The sequence below is a fragment of the Xenopus laevis genome, chromosome 8L (genome assembly GCF_017654675.1).
Source record: "Xenopus laevis strain J_2021 chromosome 8L, Xenopus_laevis_v10.1, whole genome shotgun sequence".
Lineage (NCBI taxonomy): Eukaryota > Metazoa > Chordata > Amphibia > Anura > Pipidae > Xenopus > Xenopus laevis.
The window spans coordinates 51,176,147-51,199,001 of record NC_054385.1 but is presented as its reverse complement, the minus strand read 5'-3'; the positions used below and the strand labels follow the sequence as shown (position 1 = coordinate 51,199,001).

At 38.9% G+C, this 22,855-nt stretch overlaps 2 protein-coding genes across 4 annotated transcripts; one reads left to right on the top strand and one right to left on the bottom strand.

Moving 5' to 3' along the window:
• Positions 1 to 949: 949 nt before the first annotated feature.
• Positions 950 to 10,639, bottom strand: commd5.L (COMM domain containing 5 L homeolog). Of its 3 annotated transcripts, none has more exons than XM_041572759.1 (8): positions 10,500 to 10,639; positions 9,720 to 9,839; positions 8,166 to 8,326; positions 8,061 to 8,089; positions 7,777 to 7,827; positions 6,345 to 6,440; positions 5,684 to 5,759; positions 1,282 to 1,490 (listed from the first exon to the last, which is right to left on the bottom strand). In XM_041572759.1, the coding sequence occupies exons 2-8, from the start codon at positions 9,772 to 9,774 to the stop codon at positions 1,389 to 1,391; spliced, it is 570 nt and encodes a 189-aa protein (XP_041428693.1). In that variant the 5' UTR covers positions 9,775 to 9,839; positions 10,500 to 10,639; the 3' UTR covers positions 1,282 to 1,388. The 3 variants fall into 3 exon arrangements, with proteins under 3 accessions (XP_041428692.1, XP_041428693.1, XP_041428694.1); XM_041572760.1 differs by lacking the exon at positions 10,500 to 10,639 and adding an exon at positions 9,916 to 10,469; XM_041572758.1 differs by lacking the exon at positions 10,500 to 10,639 and having other exon boundaries at positions 950 to 1,490; positions 9,720 to 10,470.
• Positions 10,640 to 10,695: 56 nt separating this feature from the next.
• On the top strand, positions 10,696 to 22,356 carry fam199x.L (family with sequence similarity 199, X-linked L homeolog). Its single transcript, NM_001092278.1, is given in 6 exon segments — positions 10,696 to 11,042; positions 16,050 to 16,269; positions 16,803 to 16,952; positions 17,948 to 18,109; positions 19,459 to 19,719; positions 20,673 to 22,356. Coding segments are annotated over 6 exon segments (1,134 nt in total). The 5' UTR covers positions 10,696 to 10,872; the 3' UTR covers positions 20,844 to 22,356.
• The last annotated feature ends 499 nt before the right edge of the window (positions 22,357 to 22,855 follow it).

Sequence of the window (22,855 nt, the reverse complement as noted above, 5' to 3'; positions counted from 1 at the left end):
ATATATGTTCACTTATAAGGTTCAGTGAGATAGATTAAGAATGGGAATAGTTGGTATATTTAGGGTTAATACTCCCGACACAAGGGGGGGAATTCACAAAAGTGTCGGTAAAAAAAGTAACCCAGAAGTGGCGGTCGACAAATTTGTAAAATGTCGTATGAACGGCAAATTCACAAAGGCAGATGTTACCATCTCAGAATGTCTCGTAAGTCTGACAATTTTCTAAAATGTCGTATATCTTTTCATCGTACAAACGACATTTACCAAGACTTTTTAAACGACAATTTGTCTGACATTTTCATTTTGGAGAGCCTAAAGTGTCTGAAAAATTGTCGGTAAAAAAATTGAGTTTACGAGTAATTCATAAAAATGGCGGGAAAAGTGGCGCCGAAAAAACCACGCCCACTTTTAACGACACTAATTCAAAAGTGTCGCACATGTCGGAAAATTGGCGGAGAAATGCTCTGTGAATTTGTCGGCTGTTGCTACGACACTTTCTACGACATTTTAAAGACATTTTTTCGTTCCCGACACTTTTGTGAATTCCCCCCAAGGGGTTATTTATTTACTTAATAAGTATTTGAGACACTTTCTGGTTATATTACTTACTATCACCGAGACTATGGGTGTTCTTATAAGTATCTACACAGTACAATAACGACATATTACTAATGGGTTAAATTGTAGTATACTGATAAAGGGTGGGCCTCTGCACCAGTAGTTAAGAGTTAGCACAGACATTTGAATGGTTTAATGGATCGCGACCATCGACATGTTCTAGGCTTTATCTTTCATGCTGTATATATTTTTCTTTGTATCCTTATACATTGTATTTGGGGTATTGTGATATACAGACCTTTCATCTACTCGAATATTTTACTATGTAACCTTAACAACATAGCCAGGTGACTGAGCGCTGTAAAACAAAAAGTTACAAATAATACTGTTACATAGTATATTTTTTTATTTCCTTATTCATTGGAATTGGGGTTTTAACTTAAAAGTGTTATGAATTTTAATGTGTTATACATGTGTATCCTAACAACTATAGTACTTGACGCATAGTGATGATGATGATGATGATGATGCTGTCAGCCAATTAGCCTTTCCCGCCATCTAGGGTATATAAAGCCTTCATTGTATACATGTCTGTACTTTGAGAAAGGCCTCGGAGAGGCCGAAACGTTAGTCTTTTTAAAATAAACCATTTTTTTACTTTTAAGACCTGAGAGTGCGGACCTTCTCTGTTGAATTATATATATATATATATATATATATATATATATATATATATATATATATATATATATATATATATATATATTACAGCAAGGCAGAAGATATTTGTTAGAATGACTGGCAAAGTCGGGATTCCACAGGAGACAGAATTAGTCCTGGATTCTGAGAATACTTCTTTTCTCTAAATCATTCATCTCTTTCAGTATTAGAGCAATGTTATACCTTAGTTCCTGGAACTTGGCTACTGGAACCTAGAATAGACAAAAGCAGGGTGATCAAGATATACATAGACAAAATATAAAAAAAACAGGGTGTGACTTTTTAGAAGTGTCCATTTATATCTAAAAAAACCCCTGAAATATCAAGATGGAGACAGAAACAGTGCATGAGCTGCCTTATTTGTAAGACTATTAATTGAATAATGTTTTTTTTTCTGTGCAAAATTTATCAAGGGTCGAATTGAAAATTAAAATTTTCTAATTTTTTTTATGGTCAAAACTGTCAAATTTGACTAGGGAATTATCCAAACTCGATTTGAGGTTTTTTTTTTTTATTTATTTTTTTTAAAAACTTGAATTCGATTTTCAAGATTTATCCTTTAAGAATTGGAATTAGACTATTCGCCATCTAAAACCTGGCAAATTCTTGTATAAGTCAGTGGGAGAGGTCCAGTGACCAATTTGGAGATGTTTGTAGCCTTCCTGACATTTACTCGAATCGAGTTTGGTTGAATTCAATTCGAGTTTTCGGGTCGGTAAAATTCGTCCGAGTTTGACATTCCATTTTTTTAAATAAATTACCCCCCAATCAAATTTCAAGTAAAATTGAATTGAGTTAAAAAAAAAAACTCACATGAATTAGAATCTTGATAAATGTGCCTCCAGAGGTCAGATTTATCAAGGGTCGAATTGAAAAATTAAATTTGAGTTATTTTTAATGTACTTCGACTATCGAATAGTTCAAAATTCGATTCGAATATCTAAATTATGGGGTACCTCCTCCTCCTATTTGGAGTCATTTGGTTTTTTGGGGGATAAAACTTAGATTCCAACAATTCGAATACAGCCTATTCATTCAAATTTACAAATTAGATTTTTTTAAAAATAAGTTTCAGTTGGTCTTTTTTTATTCCAAGTACTAATAAGTGGTTTTTGTGAAGACTACGGATTTCGATCTAGTAAAGGGCACAAAAGTTAAAGGAGAATTCAACCGGTTTAAAAAAAAAACCCCCACCCCACATAGACCCCCCCAGGCCCGGACTGATAATCTGTCCGTTCGGGCATTTGCCCGAACGGCCGCTCTATCCTGTGATGAGGTGGGCCGGGCGCTGCACTTATCTGCTATTAAAAGGAAACAATATTTTAGCAGCAAGGAGCGCACAGTTCACTTAGTTTAAGTGCGCACGCAGAAGTTATTTCCAGAGGGAGGGGGGAGAGAGAGCGAGTGAGGAGAAGTCGGCTTTACTGATAAGTGTTGCACATCTCTTTCCCTGCCTCTGACTGCTCCGTTTAGGGCAGGGGTGTCCAACCCACGGCCCGGGATGGTGATCCGTGCGGCCCAGCTGGTGCTGCTCACGTCGCTGGTGGAGACTTAACGATATGGAGAGAGAGAGAGAGACTCTGCTGCGGAGCTTTGCTGCTCCACAGCAGTGACGGCACACCCCCCTCCCCCTGCAACTTTGTGGAGATGTCATGGCTCTAGTCACAGCCACGTGACTCGTCTCCTTTGGAGAGAGAGAGACTGCCTGCCCCTGCGCTCTGCATCTTAAATCTGTCAGGTCAGCATGTGAGGTCCCGGGAAAAACTACTGCTCAGTAGGCATATAGACACGAGAAGGGAGCTGAGGTGAGGGGTCACTGACACTGTTTACTGCTAAGAATGTTTGCTCAGGTACCAGCAACAATCTGGAATGTTGGGAGTGGTGGGGGGGGGGGGGTTAGGGTCATTAGTTAGTTCCTTCAATGTCTCCTACAATATGTATTACAATTACTGCCTGCTTAGAGAACATTGTATTGCCCAAGGGTAAAGTGTATCTGTAATGGAAATCTGTTGTTTTTGAAGTACAACACCCCCAAATCCTGACATCCTGTCCCATTATAAGTTCACTTCTTGCTATTTGTTTTATGGGGCCCTTATCAGTAGCGTTCCTAGAGGGTGCGTGACGCGCAGCTGGGCCCCGCCCCCCTCCGTACGGCCAAATTCTAGTGGGGATTTCAGTGGCATGTGGCGCTGCCGGGGGGCCCTGAGGGGGTGCGGGCCCTGGCCCGCTCGCACCCCCGGTAGTTCCGCCACTGGCCCTTATGCCTCAGTGTTGGATATTTAAAGCAGAAAGGTGCGTTCCACCTGTGCCAGCTGCTTGATGAACTGAGTCATTCCTAGGGAAATAGCAGTAGAGACAGTTATTAGGGCCTTATTGGGCCCCTATGTACAGCAGTTACACCCCTGGTGATGTTTAAATCTGTCCCATTTTGCTTCGTGGAAAAATTTGCAAAATTTGAAAAAGGCATATTTTCAAATATATTCATTTATTTTTTAGACTTTTTTTTTTTACTGCACAGGTATTGTAGTTAATTTCTGTGTATTTCCTTTATTTTTAGAAATCAAAAGTGTTATGTATTTCATGTGCGGCCCCAGAAAATTTTTCTTCTTCGAATGTGGCCCAGGGAAGCCAAAAGGTTGGACACCCCTGCTGTAAATTATAATTCATAATGTACCCCCTAATTTATCAAGATATGTGATCACCTCAGAGTTATGCGGCCTTATGCTTTTATATGGTCACATAACTCCTCTGAGACTTATAATATCTTTATAAATTACAGTAGGAGGTACATTATCCACTATATAATATATATATATATGTATATATACAAATGAAATATGCGTGTATGTAAGTAAAAGACCAGCACGCAGTTATGTGTGGGCTGCTTTGATTTTTTTGCCAGGGCTGCTTTTTACTCCCAGTCCGGCCCTGGACCCCCCCTCTCCCCCAGCATAACTGCCCCCCGGGGGAAATGCCCCTAACTTTATACTTGCCCCTCAGCGCAGATTCAGGCATCAAAGTTCAACGCAGCCATCTTCCGGCGCTTCGGCAATTTGTCCATTTCGGCGCATGTACAGTTGTCGCAAACCAGTAAATTGCTCCAACTGTGCATGCGGCGCTTCACTGGCCTCCCACTCAGCTTCCCGAAGACATGGAAGATGGCTGCATGGAACACTGATGCCCGAATCTGTGCTGAGGTATAATTTCAAAATAATAAAAATTGCTTAAATCTACAGGGAATGTCTGTGGAATACAGATCACATTCCCTAATAGGCACAATGGCATGGATAACAGGTGAAACTTAATTCACGCTAATGTTCAAATGCATTTTGTGTTTGCTTTATGTATATACAGATTATTATGGTGTGCATCTGGCCACATCTATAAAAATAAAATGAATGGGCTTCCAGCCCACACAAAGTAATTTAGGTACTAAGATTAGAAGCTTGGAGGAAGCACTCTGTGACAAGGCACAATTTAAAACTCTTGAGTAATTTTCTGTTCCTTATGAGCAAGAATGAGAATAGGGCATTAAAGATCACCTACCGATTAGCCGTTATATGATTTAGCATTATATTCGGAGCAACAAAAAAAAATTGTGTAGTAAGCACTCTTTTAAGCAAATACTGTGGAATAGCTGTGGCTAGTAGTTTTTCTGCTTGCCTCATACAATAAAGCATTTCACATTTCTCTGTTGTTTACTCATGGCAACATTTCAAGATTTCTTGTTCCACAGAACAAAAATGCCAACCACCCCCATCCCCTTTTGTGATCCTCTCTTTTCCAACCATCCTTAGGCTGGCAGTATTATTCAAGCCCACCTCACCTAGTTTCATGTTTAAATGACAGATTCTGGGACTTAAAAGTCCCTATGCTCTCCATGTTGGCTTAGCACACAGACAAAGGAGGAAGGGTTTAAATGAAACCCAGCCTGAGAGGGTTGTGAAGTGGTGCCTATAAACTAGAATCCGTCTATATTGGATTGCTCTCAATATGAGGAATCATGTATGGTTAATATTGTATTGCAGTGAATATGGCATTATATCAATACTAATGACCATGTAAAGGGAAGTACGTGCAAGGTATTATTACCTGGCTGCTATTATTTGTTATAAATTGGGAGAGTATTGTTTATTTAAAGGTAAGGACACTGTCTAGACAGTAGAAAATGATTGCAATTGTGAGCTGTACGGTATTTCATTTAGAATATAGTCATGTAGTGGGCAGGCTATAAAAAGAGAGCTGTACTGAAGAAGTTGAGAACTGAATATCTCATAATGTATTAAGGGAACTAAGCCTTCACAGATACATAACATGAATTCATGGATAGATTTATGTTGCAACTGTTGACAAGCGGGCCCAGTGCACACAAGGAACACAATGCAGAGATGTGAAATGACCTTACCTCAAAACGATGAGAAATTCCATCCGAGAGTTTGAGCTGCATTAAAATGGAAGGCTGCAAGGCTCGGGAGAGGGAGCTACAAGAGTATGCAGTTAAAATATCATTAACAACCACAGCATTGACATTTCAAAATATACCGCAAAGGCAACAATACCTGGGGAAGTATTTTATAGTGACATAGATAAGGATACGCGCAAAAGTATCTTACAACAGTTATAATGGAGATATATGGTCATATTACAACTTGCTGTCATATAGTAAATAAAGTACCCCCTCTTGTAAACTATAAGGATAATATAAGTTACCGAGGAGTTTCATGACCATATAAAATATGGTCATGGAACTCCAAGGTAACTTCTAATATCTTCATATTTTGCAACAGGGGGTACTTTATTTATTATAATACACACGTTTCAGTGAGTCATGTGACAAGAATGACATCAATACTCACAGTTTATAACTGATAACATCACTAGTCACAGTTTATAAGGATATAATTTACAAGATATTCGTGGCTTTTGTGTATTATAAGAGAGATACATGACTGTTGCCATGTCAGACTACAACAAGAGAAACATATTCTTTTAAATGTAATGCATAGAATAAATCTGCAGGAATATAAATAGTTCCAGCTTAAGTAAGGTGACTGGCCTCTATGTACCTTGTAGAAATTGCCACATCAACTCTCCATCGGATATCCTCTAACGTTGGCAATGTAACACCTTTTTTCAAAGCCGCATTCTCAAGAATTGGTCTCCTACAAAAATAAAAAAAAATACAGGTACTTCTAATGGTAGATTGTATGTAGGTGTAGATACTGTGTAGTTACATTTGTTGCAAATGCTAATGTCTCAACGATATTAAAAAGGAAATCAACATGGCCATACATGGGGGAAATACCATACACAAATGGCCACCTTTATGTTGTGCTGTTTGTTAAAGGGGTTGTTCACCTTTAAATTAACTTTTAGTATGATGTAGAGAGTGAAATTCTGAGACAATTTGCAACTGGTTTTTATTTTGTATTACTTGTGTTTTTTGCGTTACTTCGCTTTTTATTCAGGAACTCTCCAGTCTGCAATTTCAGAAATCTGGTTGCTGGGGTCCAAATTATCCTAGCAACCTTGCACTGATTTGAATAAGACACTGAGATGTTAATTAGAGAGAAGTTGAATAGAAAGATGAATTATAAAAAGTAGCAATAACTTTACATTTGTAGCCTTACAAAGCATTTGTTTTTTAGATGGGGTCAGTGACACACATTAGAAAGCTGAAAAGAGTTAGCAGAAGTAGGCAAATAATTAAAAAACTATAGAAAATAAATAATGAAGAATAATTGAATTGGCCATTCTATAACACATTAAAAGTTACCTTAAAGGTGAACCACCCCTTTAAATGGCCCGCATGCTGCATCAGCATAAAATATTTTCAGAACTGCCTGGCTGACCAATATATATGGTACCCAAATATTGCTGGGAATTTGCATGCCAGCCAGGATACCCATATTAATTGCATGAAACGTTCTCTTTTTGTTGGCATTCATATAGCCAAAGTAAGTTGCTAAAACGAATTGGTTGTAAACATTTTCCCTAATTTGGGTGTGTACCAGAACACACCAACCATAATGACAACTTCCACAGTAAATAAATAGAGACGGCTATTCATACCACTACTGTTATAGATTTATTGAAATTTGACTCCACATTAATCCATACTGTTTCCAAAGTCTATGACCTCTATATTTATATACACAATTACAGACACATGGGTTCAAAACATATTTAAAAACACGGCTCTAAATCTGGACACTCATTGTCCAGTCTACAAAAAGAAAAAATGTATCATATCCTCTATCTTGCCGATGCTGAACAACGCGTGTAAACAATTTAACAAGGGATGTTAAACAATTTAACAAGAGCTTTTATATATTATAAGACAAATAAAAAACGTACACATATAAAAATCAGGGCTTTGGCTCAATGATATCTTTTTCACTTAGAAAGTAGTTAGTACACCAATGTAAATGATTTGCCTTTAAACAGTGATACTTGTCGTGTAACGGTCTTATAAATAATATAAATAATATCACCGACCTGTTTCCATACACTATGTTGGCAAAATCTTCTATAAAATCCTCTGGGATCCTTGAAAAACAAATAACACAAAATAAAATATGTTAAAACCCATAGTAACACTAGTAATATTAATAATTAAAAATGAATTGTCCAGTACTAGATAGAAGTGCAGAAATAATATTTTTTAAAAGGGACTCTTTTAGGCTATATATTTCATTATACAAAGCTAAAGAGGAATTGACTGTGCACAATATGTTAAAGAGTTGAAGTCACAATAGTGCAATAACTGTATTTTATTTTACCTGAGCTCTTTCAAGTCTTCCTTAAAAACCTAAAGTCAAGGAGAACAAACTATTAGGACAAGAGAGTCTCTTTCCTTGACATGGCAGTTACTTGGATATACTTACCTCCTGTTTAAGTGTTGATACTGGAAGCCTTAGGGCTACTTTCAACAGGGTGTATGCCCCAGAAATAAGAAAACTTAGCTTCTCTTCTGACATTAAGGTATTTTCTAATATCAACTGTAAGGTTTCTCGACTGTCCTTTCCCTCCAAGGCTTCTACCACAGCTTGAAAAGAAAAGAAAGTTAATTCAACAAAGATGATGGAGTAGCTCCCTATTCAGAAGTAACCAGCACCATATGGAACAATTCATTCCTGCACATGCACTCAATCTTGTGTTACCCTTTGTAATGGCATTTCTCTGTCTGTTCTTAGCATCAATGCTGTCATCAGTAGTGGGGCTTTATGGGGTATAGCCACAGTTGGGCTATTTGTGGATGTGTTTCAGATTGGGGGGACTGATCAAATCATCATAGATGAGCCTTTGTTTTTAAATTGGGGTCCCATTCTACTTAGATGGCAGGGCTTAAAAAAAGTACAGTGAGCTAATAACCAGGGTGTCCAGGGATGAAGGCCCTAAAGTAGTATGGAACCCCATGATTTAGATAGTAACCCTGCATAACAAGCTATGAATAATAAAAGAAGCAGCCTTGCTTTATCATGTTTCCCTTTAATACATTTGGTTACATGTCCAGCAGTTGGTGAATGAGAGCCATTTACTTCTGTAGCTCTGTTTCCAATTAAGCAACTAGACATAGTTACATCACAAAAGACAACTAAATGCCTGTGTAGCCCTCCATAAGGTAAGCTCTGATATAAGAAAAGGGTATTTTAGTGCAGTGTGCATGGTGGTTTCCTAGATGTGTTGGGTTACTAGAAGTTTCTGGGGGCGACAGCAAATAATGGTAGGACACCTCAGACTCTAGAAATTAGATATTACTCATAAACATACACTAAAACTGGGTATCGTTCACTGCCTCTCACCCAGAGCCCGCTTCCTATATCCCAACTGTCCTGTTTTTAGAGGGACAGTCCCTCTTTTGAAAGCTCAACCTGCAGTCCCTCATTTGTACTGGAAAGTCCCGTTTTTCTCTGCACTGAACAGCCAGAAAAAGAAACAAAGTTTCTAGCTTAATTGGCTTTTGGCAGAGAGTCCAGAAAAGCCACAGCTGCATATAAGATACTTTTGTAACAATTTCAAAAAAGTAATTGTAACTATTTCGAGGTAAGGAAATAAGTAATTGTAACAATATAACATAACAGGTCCCTTGGGAAAAGTTAGACTCACAGCTTAAAGGGCAATTCATCTTCATTAGCAAAACTGTAATAACTGGGAAAAAAACCCACAGAAATGTGTTCAAACTTTCATAACCTGCTAAATTTTGTAAAATGAATATGGTAATTTAGTGGGTGTGGCCACACAAATGGGAGTGGTCAAAAAAATTGTAGCGCTATGAATGCCAACTTTTTTTTGTCCCACTTTTCTTTTTTGTCCCTCTTTTTATTTCCAAAATGTTGGGTGGTATGATATATACACCTTTGTCTAGACTATGATCACTATATAACTAAAGGACAAACAGAATAGGAAGACCTGAACGCACATACTCGCTTTTCCCTTACCTTTAAGGATTTTCCTAAATATATCTTTGTCCAGGTCCTTCATATATTTTGCCATAGCCTCCACCTCAGGGGGAATCCGGGCTCCCAGGTAACTGGTCCTGTCATTATTTAAGGATGTAGCTGAGGAGGAGAAAGGATGGACAGATCTAACAGTTGCCATCTTCTCCCCACTACCCCTTCATGGAACCTCTCATACCCACTACGAAAAGAGCTGTCCCAGCTCACATGACATTGCTGCTCACGTGACAGACATCGGAAAACAGACAGCGCAAAAGCCTAGCCCAGAGGAATGAAATGTTTTCTACAGCTCCCCCTACAGACCAAACTACTTATAGCTTATTTTATTTCGATTTGTCAATCCTCTATTGCGGTTGGATCACAGAAGTAGTGCCTTCTTCTGCCCAACAGTGCATCAGTCACCCGGACTTCTATTTACTCCTCCTACATACATCAATCTTACAGTCAAGTGATATTAAGTATTTTTCTTTAGACTGCGTATTATTTTCGTTAATCTAAAGTCGGAGAACTTGACTTTGAATATAATGAGCCACCCAGTCTCCCTCGCAGACAAACTGGTGCCTAAGCACTCGACAGCTTCATCACATAGCATACAGGTGCATTATGGGAATTGTAGTTTTTCACAGTAGTATCGTGCGTTCCTCACAGAAGGCGTCTTAGCACGCGACAACTTCAGCACATAGCATACAGGTGCATTATGGGAACTGTGGTTCTTCACAGTATCACAGCATGAGCGTTCCTGACAGAAGGCGTGTGACTCACCGGCTGAGATTCAATTGGGCTCTGGTAATTGGTTGGTAATAAGTGCTGCCCGCCCTCCCACACGCTAGGGGGCGCTGCATCTATGTAACTCCCACTTGCTGGGTACTAGCGAATTGATAGGGCCTATAGTACCAGGACTAGCGGCGTATTGGGGCGGAACTCGGCATATCCAGGTTCGGCAGTGCCAAGTCTCGCTGTTTCCAGAGGGTGGACTGTTTGTATGTAGCACTGGCGGCCCCGCAACATGAGATCAGCACCAAGAGGGAAGAACTGGCCGCAGATAGGTCGTTCTCAAATGCTGTAACCATGCCGGTTATATAAGAGCTCCTCCTCCGGGCCGGCTTTGCTGCGGTCAGCATTTACACGTCGGAACATGTCGGAAGGACTGTATGAGAAGTTCCTGGCCCCGGATGAGCCTTTTCCCTTGTTGTCCCAGCAGCGGGGCAGTGTAAGTGAGGAGGGCTGCTTGGATGTCAGTGATTTTGGCTGCCAGCTCTCCTCCTGCCACCGGACTGACCCGCTGCACCGCTTCAACTCCAACAGGTGGGACAACAGCCCCGAGCAGGGTCTATAGGAAGTCTATACGTTCCATGTGCTAGCCTTTTTATGTACAGCATGGGCCATCTGTTTGTTATACAGTCACACCCTGTTCCCATGTGTGTTTCGGTGGGTGGCTTAGTGTTTGTTTTGGGAAGGTGCCACATTGCTTCCTCTAAGCATACCTCCCAACATTCTGGAAATAATAGTTACCACGCCCATTTTTGTGGCCACACCCCCTAATTACCATGTTCATTTTACAACATTTTGCAGGTTATAAAAGTTTGAGCATATTTCTGTGTTTTTTTCCCCAGTTATTAGTTTTGCTAATGAAGGCGAATTGCCCTTTAAGCTGTGCGTCTAACTTTTCCCAAGGGGCCTGTTATCTTATATTGTTACAATAACTTATTTGCTTATCTAGATACATTTGAATTGTTACTAATGTATCCTCTTCTGTTGTGGCTGTTCTGGGCTCTCTGCCAAAAGCCAATTAAGTTAGAAACTTTGTTTCTTTTTCTGGCTGTTCAATGCAGAGAAGAAAACGGGACTTTCCAGTACAAATGAGGGACTGTGGGTTGAGCTGTCAAAAGAGGGACTGTCCCTCTAAAAATGGGACAGTTGGGAGGTATGCTCTAAGGCAGTGATCCCCAACCAGTAGCTCGTGAGCAACATGTTGCTCTCCAACCCCTTGGATGTTGCTCCCAGTGGCCTCAAAGCAGGTGCTTATTTTTGAATTCAGGGCTTGGAGGCAAGTTTTGGTTTCATAAAAACCAGGTTTACTGCCAAACAGAGCCTCAATTTAGGTTGACAACCCACATAGGGGCAGCCAAATGGCCAATCACAGCACTTATTTAGCACCCCAAGAACATTTTTCATTCTAGCGTTGCTCCCCAACTCCTTTTACTGCTGAATGTTGCTCATGGGTTCAAAAGGTTGGGGATCCCTGCTCTAAGGAGTGACGTGCTCTGTAACTGTACTCTTAATGACGTAATGAGTTAATTGAAACGTGAGGGCTCATTGCTCGACTGGTATTTACCCAGCAATAACTTTTAAAACTAGGACATGCTTGATGTAGGTGGGGCCCATGCTTTTCTCAGAAGCCAAAAAGAACACCCTGTACTTGTTTGCATAACTATAACATGCCACTATCACTTTGAGTTATAAATAGAAACCTGAAAATGTTGTCCTTGCTGCTTATTTTGCTGCTCTTTTAGTGGGTGCAACTGCCATGCTGGGCAGGGATGGTGAAGCAAGGGTAGGCACATTTTAACAAGCCATTTTTATTTTTAAATGAATATCCTAGACAAAATTCTTCTTGTGAAAGACTAACGACGCAGGTAGGCTTTTGCAAAGGGTCAACATTCCCTTTAATAATACATATAGTTTATCTTTAGTGACTAATAAAGGTGCACTGTTGCTGTTCTGTTGAATTTTATTTCACGTGTTGAGTGCTCCTCTCATTACAAGATATGTTCAGCTCCATCAATCAACGCACATATATTAAATACACATACCTATTATTATACCAACCAGTATACTAGTTGAAGAGCTTAGGAGCACAATCATCTTTGATGTTATGCTTACCTAAGAAACCATCCAAGCATTAATACATTCTGCCATCACATGACCCAGCAGGACATTCCACAACCTCACTGCCCTCATGTGAAGAACCACCATCTTTCCAATGAAAGTTCAGTTCCTCAAGTCTAAAAAGGCAGCCCCTGGTTCATCTTGGCATCAACTGTATATTCAAACCTGCATGATTGATATCTAGCTGATATACTGTGGGCCCAACAGGGCCGCCATTAGAAATCATGGGGTCCCATACAACAAAATTTTTGCCCACCCAGATCCCGCCCACTCCACACAACAGTTAATAGACCACACAGACATAAGTGCTAAAAAAGGTAACCCCCTATTGATGGTCAGGGTCCCATTATAAGTAAAAAAAAACAAAAAAAACTGTGGTGTCAGGGCCCTCCTTAAATATTTTTTAAAAAATTGGTGGTCAGGGCCCCCCTACAATTAAAAAAAAAAAAAAAGAGTGGTGACCAGGTCCCCCCTTACAAGAAAAAAAAAAAATTGGGGCCCCAAACAATATATTTAAAAAAACATTGCTGGCAGAGGCCTATAGAATATTAAAATAATACATTGATGGCCAGGGGATTAACAAAATCCCCTTTTCGTGACTTTGGGTCTTTTCAACCGCTTCAGGACTTAAATTTCGGCTGTTTTCGTTACTTCGGGTCTTTTTGCTGCTTCGGGAGTTCGGCTTCGGCTGTTTTTGTGGCTTCGGGTGTTTTCACCTGTTCGGGACTTTGGAAATGGCGCACGGCTTCAGCACTGTCAAGGGGGGCCCGGCTCTTTAGAAAGTGCAGCACTGCTGTTCCCCCTTCAGGCCCGGGACACTTGCATGGGACACTCCAACCCCCCCCCCAGATGGCCCTGGGGCCCAATATAAGGACAAATAATTAGCTTACTCTGCAAGGAGGGATTTAGTTGGCAGCTTTTAGTGGCCCGTGATTGCCCACCTTTGTTACCCACAAAAATCCCCACATCATTCTCAATTATGGAGGCCTTAAACACACCCATTAAGTGGTAATTCGTTTATTTCTACTGATGCACATAACCTTGCATTTGTCAATATTGAACCTCATCTGTCAGTTTGCTTCTCAATTCTGTAGTTTAGTCAAATTTCTCTGCATAGTAGCAACATCCTGCATGGAACCTAGTTTTGCACAATTTAGTATCTTCAACAAATGGAGACAGTACTTACAATGCTAACCTGAAGGTCACGCTGGAGAAGATGTGCTTAAAGGGATCCTGCCATTGGAAAACATGTATTTTTTTTTTTTTCTCCAAAACAGATCAGTTAATAGTGCTACTCCAGCAGAATTCTGCACTGAAATCCATTTCTCAAAAGAGCAAACAGATTTTTTTATATTCAATTTTGAAATCTGACATGGGGCTAGACATTTTGTCAATTTCCCAGCTGCCCCTGGTCATGTGACTTGTGCCTGCACTTTAGGAGAGAAATGCTTTCTGGCAGGCTGCTGTTTTTTCTTCTCAATGTAACTGAATGTGTCTCAGTGAGACATGGGTTTTTACTAATGAGTGTTGTTCTTAGATCTACGAGGCAGCTGTTATCTTGTGTTAGGGAGCTGCTATCTGGTTACCTTCCCATTGTTCTTTTGTTTGCCTGCTGGGGGGGGAGGGGGGTGACATCACTCCAACTTGCAGTACAGCATTAAAGAGTGATTGAAGTTTATCAGAGCACAAGTCACATGACTTGGGGCAGCTGGGAAATTGACAATATGTCTAGCCCCATGTCAGATTTCAAAATGGAATATAAAAAAATCTGTTTGCTCTTTTGAGAAATGGATTTAAGTGCAGAATTCTGCTGGATCAGCACTATTAACTGATTCATTTTGAAACATTTTTTTTCCCATGACAGTATCCCTTTAAGGGTGAATATGATAACTATGTATAAATATATAAGGGAATTGTAAAATAACCTTTCAAATGCTTTATTTACAAGTAGGTTGTTGCAGCTGACAAGCGGGCACCCATTCTGATTAGAATAAAGGAGGTTCCAGCTAAATACTCGGAAAGGGGTTTTTTTACAGTGAGAGCAGTAAAGATGTGGAATTCTCTCCCTGAATCAGTTGTACAGGCTGATACATTAGATAGCTTTAAGAATGGTTTGGATGGCTTTTTAGCAAAGTGAGGTAATACAGGGGTTTGGAAGATAGCTCATAGTACAAGTCGATCTAGGCACTGGTTTGATTACCATCTTTGAGTCAGAAATTAATTTCCCCCTCTGAGGCAAATTAGAGAGGATTCATGTTTTTTCTTTTGCCTTTCTCTGGATCAATTAGCAGGCGGGTTATATATAGACTTAAAATGTTGAACTTGATGGTCCTCCTTTTTTTTTTTTTTTTTTAAAATTAAATTACTATGTAACTATGTATGTTATTACTAAACAAGTTAAAAAAAGCAAAGGACCAAATACAGACCCCTGCAGTACTTCACTAACAACATTGGTCAAATTGCAAAATGTTACATTTACCCCCCCCCCTCTTTCTTTGTAATCTATCTCTCAAATCAGTTCTGTATACAAGTACAAATATTCCAGACCATTGTGCCTTAATTGAATCCGTAACTTCCTGTGTGGTAGAGTATTAAATGCATAGATAACATCCACTGCCATCCTAGGTTTCTGCTCCCCTCCTCATAAAAGGCAATTCAATTCGTTAGGCAAGATCTATTGTGCATAAAATCCTGCTGGGACAAACTGGAAAGTTAAGCTGGCCATAGACGCAAAGATCCGATCGTACGAATCAATGTACGATCGGACTTTCCCATCTCCCGACCTTCCACTAACCATTCAGATCAAAGTCTTTACCATTCCGATCAAATAAGAACAGATCACCCAATGTTCTGCCCCTGACAGCAATCGTACGATAATTATGTCTGACAACACTAGTGACAGTCTCCCTCTGAAAATCGTACGATCGGCAATACACGCAGAGATATTATCGGCAGGCGACAGAAATTTTCTAACCTGTCCGATCGACCAAACGACCGATCTCCGACGGACGAAAAATGTCGGGACTCTCCACACACGGTCCGAAAATCGTACGAATCCACGATTCGTACGATCGGATCTTTGCGTCTATGGCCAGCTTAAGACCTTGGCCCGAATCTACACAATTTGGTAGGAAGTCGGCATGAACCCACCCAACCTGTGTGTTTTGAGTCAGCCTTCACATCACTAGTGTTCAGGCTAAGAACTGGATCAATTTTTGAATAACGGCACCACATTAGCAATTCACAAGTCTCCATGCCAGACCTCTACAAATCCTGAACAATTAATTAGCTGGTGTGGCAGTCAGAGCTGTGCTTTTTTATTACCCTGGGATGAATAGTGTAGCATTGCCTTTATTCTGAAGCACAGCAGTGATTCCACTTCAATCTGCATCCTTTCTAAAACTTTCTTATGTATTTTTTAAGGTGGAATCTAACATCATGTGGGACGAGTGTTGCAAGCTCTGAATGCAGTGAGGAATTGTTTTCCTCTGTCTCAGTTGGAGACCAGGATGACTGCTATTCCCTTCTGGATGACCAAGACTTCACATCATTTGACTTGTTCCCAGAAGGAAGTGTGTGCAGTGATGTTTCTTCCTCTATTAGTACTTACTGGGACTGGTCTGATAGTGAATTTGAATGGCAGGTAAGCACTGTAGAGTTACACAGGAAACTTTTAGTTGCCAAGATGCTGGATGAGTAGTGGTAGAATTCTGCATCTCCTGTGAATCGCACAGCACTGCTCAGCCCAGCCTAGGGGGTTAGCTGAAAGGGCAAACAGATTTTCCAGTAACATAGTCCAAATGGCACTTTGGAATATGTTAGGCCCCCTTTTTGCAATAAGTGCAGAATACATTATGTATAAAATTATTAATAAAGCACTATAAGGATACATAGAGCTGTACAATCTTACAGTGTGCATAACTATATAGAGGGGCAAGCATAATAATAATAATAATAATAATAATAAAATAAATATACAGAGATTACAAAAAAATTCAGAGATTAAGTGCCACATGTTAAGAGACATAGGAGAAAGAGGGCCCCTGTCCCTTAGATCTACAGTTTAAGCTCAATAAAATTTTAAAGCAAATGTTGCTTTTTAAATGATTTCTCTTAATTGTTGTTCAGTGCAAACGTAACAAAATAACACATTCATATTATGTTTTGTTTTCTAAGTTGCCAGGCAGTGATATTGCAAGTGGGAGTGATGTGCTGTCAGATGTCATACCCAGCATACCCAGCTCCCCATGCCTCCCATCCAAAAAGAAGAATAAGCACCGGAATCTGGATGAGCTTCCATGGAGTGCAATGACAAACGATGAACAGGTAGCACAGCCCCTAAATGCCAGCCTTCCTATCTGAGTGATGGCTACATTTGTCCATCACCATAGGTTTTGGGTTTATTAGCAAACACACACACACACTTCTATTAATTTCATTTAGTTGAATTTAATTTGTCTTATTTCTCATGAAAAGATTTGGTACATTAAGGGGTTATTGATCAAAGGTCCAGTTTGTGATGTTACCTAGAATAAACTCACAACTCAAATGTTTGATTATTTATGAGAAAACTCGAATGTTAAAACTCGAATGCAGTCGAGGGAAAAAAACTTGAATACCTCAAATTGATAGTTATAGGTTATAAAGCCTCGAATACCTTGAATTGATAACATTTTCGAGAGCACACCACCGTTAAAGGGGTTGTTCACCTTCCAAACAACTAGTTGTTTGAAGGTGAACCACCCCTTTAAAATAACCTGAAAATCATGAAGGGAAAAACATCTTCAAATGGTTCAAGGGACCTCTGCCATTGACTTCTATATAACCTTGACAGGTTTTAGATTTGGGCTTTTAGCAGCTTCGGGGCATAATAAATTCATAAAAAAAAATAATAATTTTATCCTGAAAAAACCCTTGAAAAACTAAAAATTTTTTGAGCAAACACAACTCGACCTTTAATAAATAACCCTCTTAATGTTGCTAAAAAATGATCAAGATGCATTGCAGGTGTGTTTTCTGCTTCCATGGAATGAAAGGGGAAAAATTATTCTATCAATCTATTACATATTCGCATTTTCCTTTTGGAAATGTTAAGCATGGGAGCAAGTGAATTTTATAGAGAGATGCTAATGCCTTTCTTACTATAACTATGCTTGGTGTTAATACATACACGGCACCTTGCACCTAAATATTTTAGCCGTTCTGTACAGTCAAGTGAAACTGTCCTAGCCGATTAAGTGCAGTTATGCTCAAAATGTAAAACATTTCAGTTGTGATTGAATGTGATTTTCTAACAATCATTTACTATCTGCTTCCTCCAGGTTGAGTATATTGAATACCTCAGTCGTAAGGTCAGCACAGAGATGGGACTTCGTGAGCAACTTGACATCATTAAGATTATTGATCCCACTGCACAGATTTCTCCTACTGACAGTGAATTTATAATTGAACTGAACTGTCTCACTGATGAAAAACTGAAACAGGTTGGTGGACAGAGGATACTCTGCTTTTTCTTGATGGGGGAGCAACAACATAATGGGTATATTTGCATCTTTTTGAATGTTGTGTAAAATTGGACAATTTAGTTTCACACTAATAATTTAATGTTATGTATGAGATGAAGCCGTCGAGTTAGAAATCACTATCAAGATTATAGTTTAAACATTGAGAAACATTCTTGTTTTTATAAAGACGTATTTCAAGAAATGCCAGCATATTTATAACTTCAGGCCAAATTTCCATGAATATCCAATTTATTCTGTTCCAATAATGGAGAACTTTTTCATTATAACAACATTGCCTGGCAACAAAACTAAACCCATGAGATAGCTGGTGGAAAAGCGGTTAACCAATTCTGCTGATTTTTCATACACATTTGTTTTGTAGAATCAGCTATTTTGCTAGCCTTTGTAGAGTTCGTCCTTAAATAAAATGAGGCAGTTAAGAGTACGGTATATAATTAATTTATCTAAATCCACTCATTAAACTTTTTTTTTTTTTTTTTTTTCTGCCATGTTGCCTTGCATTAAAATCTGTTAGGGCATAATAACAAAAAACTGAGGAGTAAGTTTTCGGCCAGCCTGAGCAATATTTGCAGATTAAACAAAGCTAAAACTGTAATCTCTGCCTGAAACACCGTTAGAAGGTAAAAAGGGTTTACCCTACTGCACATGTGCAAACAGGAGTTAGTGCAAGGGATGTTGGTCACACCAATAGAAAGGTAAATAAAATGCCGGCGCAGTACTTAAAGTCATACTGACACTAAAAAATTTCTTTTCAAAATATTAATCTACATCAAAAGTTACCTATAGGTCAAGTTGAAGTTCCTAAACCTGACTGTTTTGCCAACCTGACTGTCCCTTCTTAACCTGTCAGTTAGAGTTTCTAATGTTAACAGACTACTGCTGTACAAATATGACAGCCCCCTCATAGAGGAACATGTTAGTAAGAAAGGTAATGTAAAAGCATCAGGCAAATACTTTTATGGCAAAATTATAAATAGCATTCAAAGACAATGTTATGATCGATGATAAAAAAGTTTATTTTCTGATGTCATGATCTCTTTAAGAATAAACAAGTTATTTTACTGGAGGGCCCTAAGATTTTTACAGCTCCCAGGGAAATAGACTTGGATGTCCTTTAATATTTCCATCAGGCAAATACAAAAGGAATATATAGGTTAGAGTGCATCTTGAAATGACTCTGTGCTGCAGTGAAATTGTCAGGTGGTATATGCATAATTAATTATTTCAGCACTGAAAGAAAAAATTATCTCCTAACACTTTATTTTTATTTCTTAAAAATGTAATCTTTAATTATCTTGTCTGTTCAGGTCAGGAGCTATATCAAAGAGCACAGTCCTCGGCAACGCTCTACACGGGAAAGCTGGAAAAGAAGCAGCTACAGCACAGCAAGCACTAGTGGAGTGAGTGGAGCCAGTGTGAGCAGCAGCAGTGCAAGTATGGTCAGTACAGCCAGCAGCACCGGCTCTAGTGGTGGTAATTCTGCTTCAAACTCCAGTGCCAATATGAGCCGAACACACAGTGACAGCAATTTGTCTGCAAGTGCAGCTGAGAGAATTCGAGATTCAAAGGTACATTGTGCATTTGTAATTCGTGTACCAAAGCAATCTGCCACTGATGATATTGCATCCACTAAGGCTGATAACTGTTTTGAACTGTGAGGAACTAAACATAGCTGAAACCCAAAGAAGTTGTAACACTTAACCCGAATAGTTCTGATTTGTATTGGTTTAAGGGCTTTAAGGGGACATGATTAAACTTTACAAGTACATTAGAGGACATTATAGACAAATAGCAAGTGGATCACTGTACCAGAGGCCACCCCTTTAGACTAGAAGAAAATAAATTTAATTTGAAGTTACGTAGGTGGTTCTTCACAGACAGGACAGTGAGGTTGTGGAATGCACTGCCGGGTGATGTTGTGATGCTGATTCTGTTAATGCCTTTAAGAATGGCTTGGATGATTTTGTGGACAGACATAATATCAAAGGCTTTTGTGATACTAAACTCTATAGTTAGTATAGGTATGGGTATATAGAATTTATGTGAAAGTAGGGAGGGGTGTGTGTATAGATGCTGGGTTTTCATTTGGGGGGGTTGAGCTTGATGGACTTTGTCTTTTCTCAACCGATTTAACTATGTAACTATGTAAAATACCAGTAAACTTCCTACTACTCCGTTGAACTGTTGAGTAATCTTGAACACATTTCAACACTTGCCCAAGTCCAGTTGCTTTAGACTGATCAATACTATATAAAAAGTGTGCACCATCCCCTGTACTTGTAATTTATTTTTAAATACTTTGGAAGGATGTTTACTTTTTTACCTATCTTGCCTTTTTACAAGGTGTCAAATATAATAAAATAATGTATTTAATAAATTTGGATATACACACTAATATTTGGATGGCTGAATGGACTCGGAATATCCAAGGATTGCTGTTTTTCATTGAGGATATGAGTAAACCGCCAAAATTTATATTTTTCTCCAATCTCATGGCGTCTTTTTGTTTTTCCTTTTTCAGAAACGATCTAAACAGCGGAAGCTGCAGCAGAAAGCCCTGCGCAAAAGGCAGCTAAAAGAACAGAGGCAAGCCAGAAAGGAAAGACTTAGTGGCTTATTCCTTAATGAGGAAGTGCTCTCAGTGAAAGTGAATGAAGAAGACCATGAAGGAGATGTTGATGTGCTCATATGACGAGGGTGAAACCAACAGTGTTCTTCCTAAGTCTTATTAGGGCAGGATGCCAGAGTGAAATCTTAGTCAGCCTTTGAATTTTCAGGCAGAAATCTTGGTAGCACCCTTTTGTCATAAGGGGTCGTGCAGTACTAGATAGATGCCTCTGCCCCAGAAGGCTAGTCCAGTGATAACCTGAGCCCTCAGCAGTGCCTTGTGTGTGTGTGGTAACGTGGTCTCTTAAACAGATATCCCTTTGGGATTAAACAGGAATATATATTAAACATTTAAAAGGTAGTGAATAATAACATTTGCATGATGGCCTGGAAGAGGAGGTGGGAATTGTCTGGGATTTTGTTACTTTTTCATGTTTTCATAGTTCATTTACTATCATACTTAAAAAGATTTTCTTTCCAGTAACTGGTTCAGCTGTGTGCTGTGGTAGAAGGAAAGAGCCTTATACAATCAACAAGGGATGGGGTATTTGCATTTGCAAAGTACAGTTTTCATACAGGCAGAATTAGTGCCGAATCCGTTAAATAGTTTTTTAAGATGGCTGTATTCATTACACTTTTTGCAACTTTTTTTTACCTATGGAACTATTCTCTCACTTTATTTATGAACTCTTGAATGGGTGCCTTTCAAATGGTAATTAAAAAAAGACCAAAATAAGCAAAAGCTTTGCATCCCAGGTATATGACTACTTACTGATTCTACTTACTGATACTTTAATTTGCATAATCCAGACCTTTACACACCTATCCTCTGCGCTGTGTAACATTGTAAATACACAACACTGTGCTCAGGTTTTAATTTATTATATGCACTGGAACTAAGAACTTGAAACAAAAATATAATATTCGATGCTGCACTCCATTACACTAGACAATCCTTGATTTTGGAAAGCTACATACCTACATTTACTGCACGTTCAGTTGATCAATAAAGAGTGTTATTTTGATGATACTCAGGAATAAATCCATATCAGGCTTATGAAGAACACTGTTAATGAGCCTTGTTAACACAGAAAGGAGTATTTGGATGGAAAAACTAAGCAAAATGTTTACTTGGAATTTTATACCTGTATATAGTAATATAACTACAGTCCCGCTTTATATAACCTTCTGGTGGTCAGAGATTCCTGTTGCATGTTGCATAACTTTAGTGTAAGAAATCCTTTTGAAAAAGGAACCCTCGGAAATTAGAAGTGGTTGTGCAACTCCTATTGCAGAAACCGTTGAATCTAATGTTAAACTGGCTTATGTTGTCTGGGACCCCTAAAGCCATTGTTTGCTTTATATGTAAGCCTCTTATTTTCTGGTTATCATGATAGATGCTCCAGTCAGTATATTTGGTGGTTAAGAGGGAATTTAAAAAATGAGTGCTGTCATCTTCTATTCCTGGAAGTTTAATGGTACTCAATACAGGCTTTGTACACAACTCTTATGCTTAATCTCTAGTTCAGGTCTTTTAACATTGTGACCACTCCTAACACTTCTCTCTAAAACAGTGTTCCTGCAAAATTCAAGTAAAATGCATTACAAGTTTTATGCATGCATTACAAGTTATGGTAAGACACCTAGAGAAGCTTAATTCTACTGCAATGCAGTCCTGCTGAATCAAAACTAGCAGCACACACAGAATCTGTTCAGGCTGGTCGAGTATCCTTTTATTTTTTATTTAAAGATTTTTTTTGTTTATTTAAAATGCAAATGCAAAATATTATTATTATTATAATTATATTCCCTCAATGAGGCATAGTGTGTTTTTTCCAGATAAAGCAGAACTTGTGTTAATGTAAGATTCAATGAATATATCATGAGTGATTTAAATAATGAGTATACCTTACCCACAGCTATTTTTTTTCCCTTTGGTGAATGAGTAATATTAGTTTATTGTGTATGTAGCACAAGGGCAAAGGTTACAGAATTCAGTATTTGAACCCTAAATTACTGCAGATGTCCTCTAAGAATATTCAGTTATTTCCAGTAAAATGAATTTCTCAAAGCAAAGTTTACAAAGGAAAAAAGACA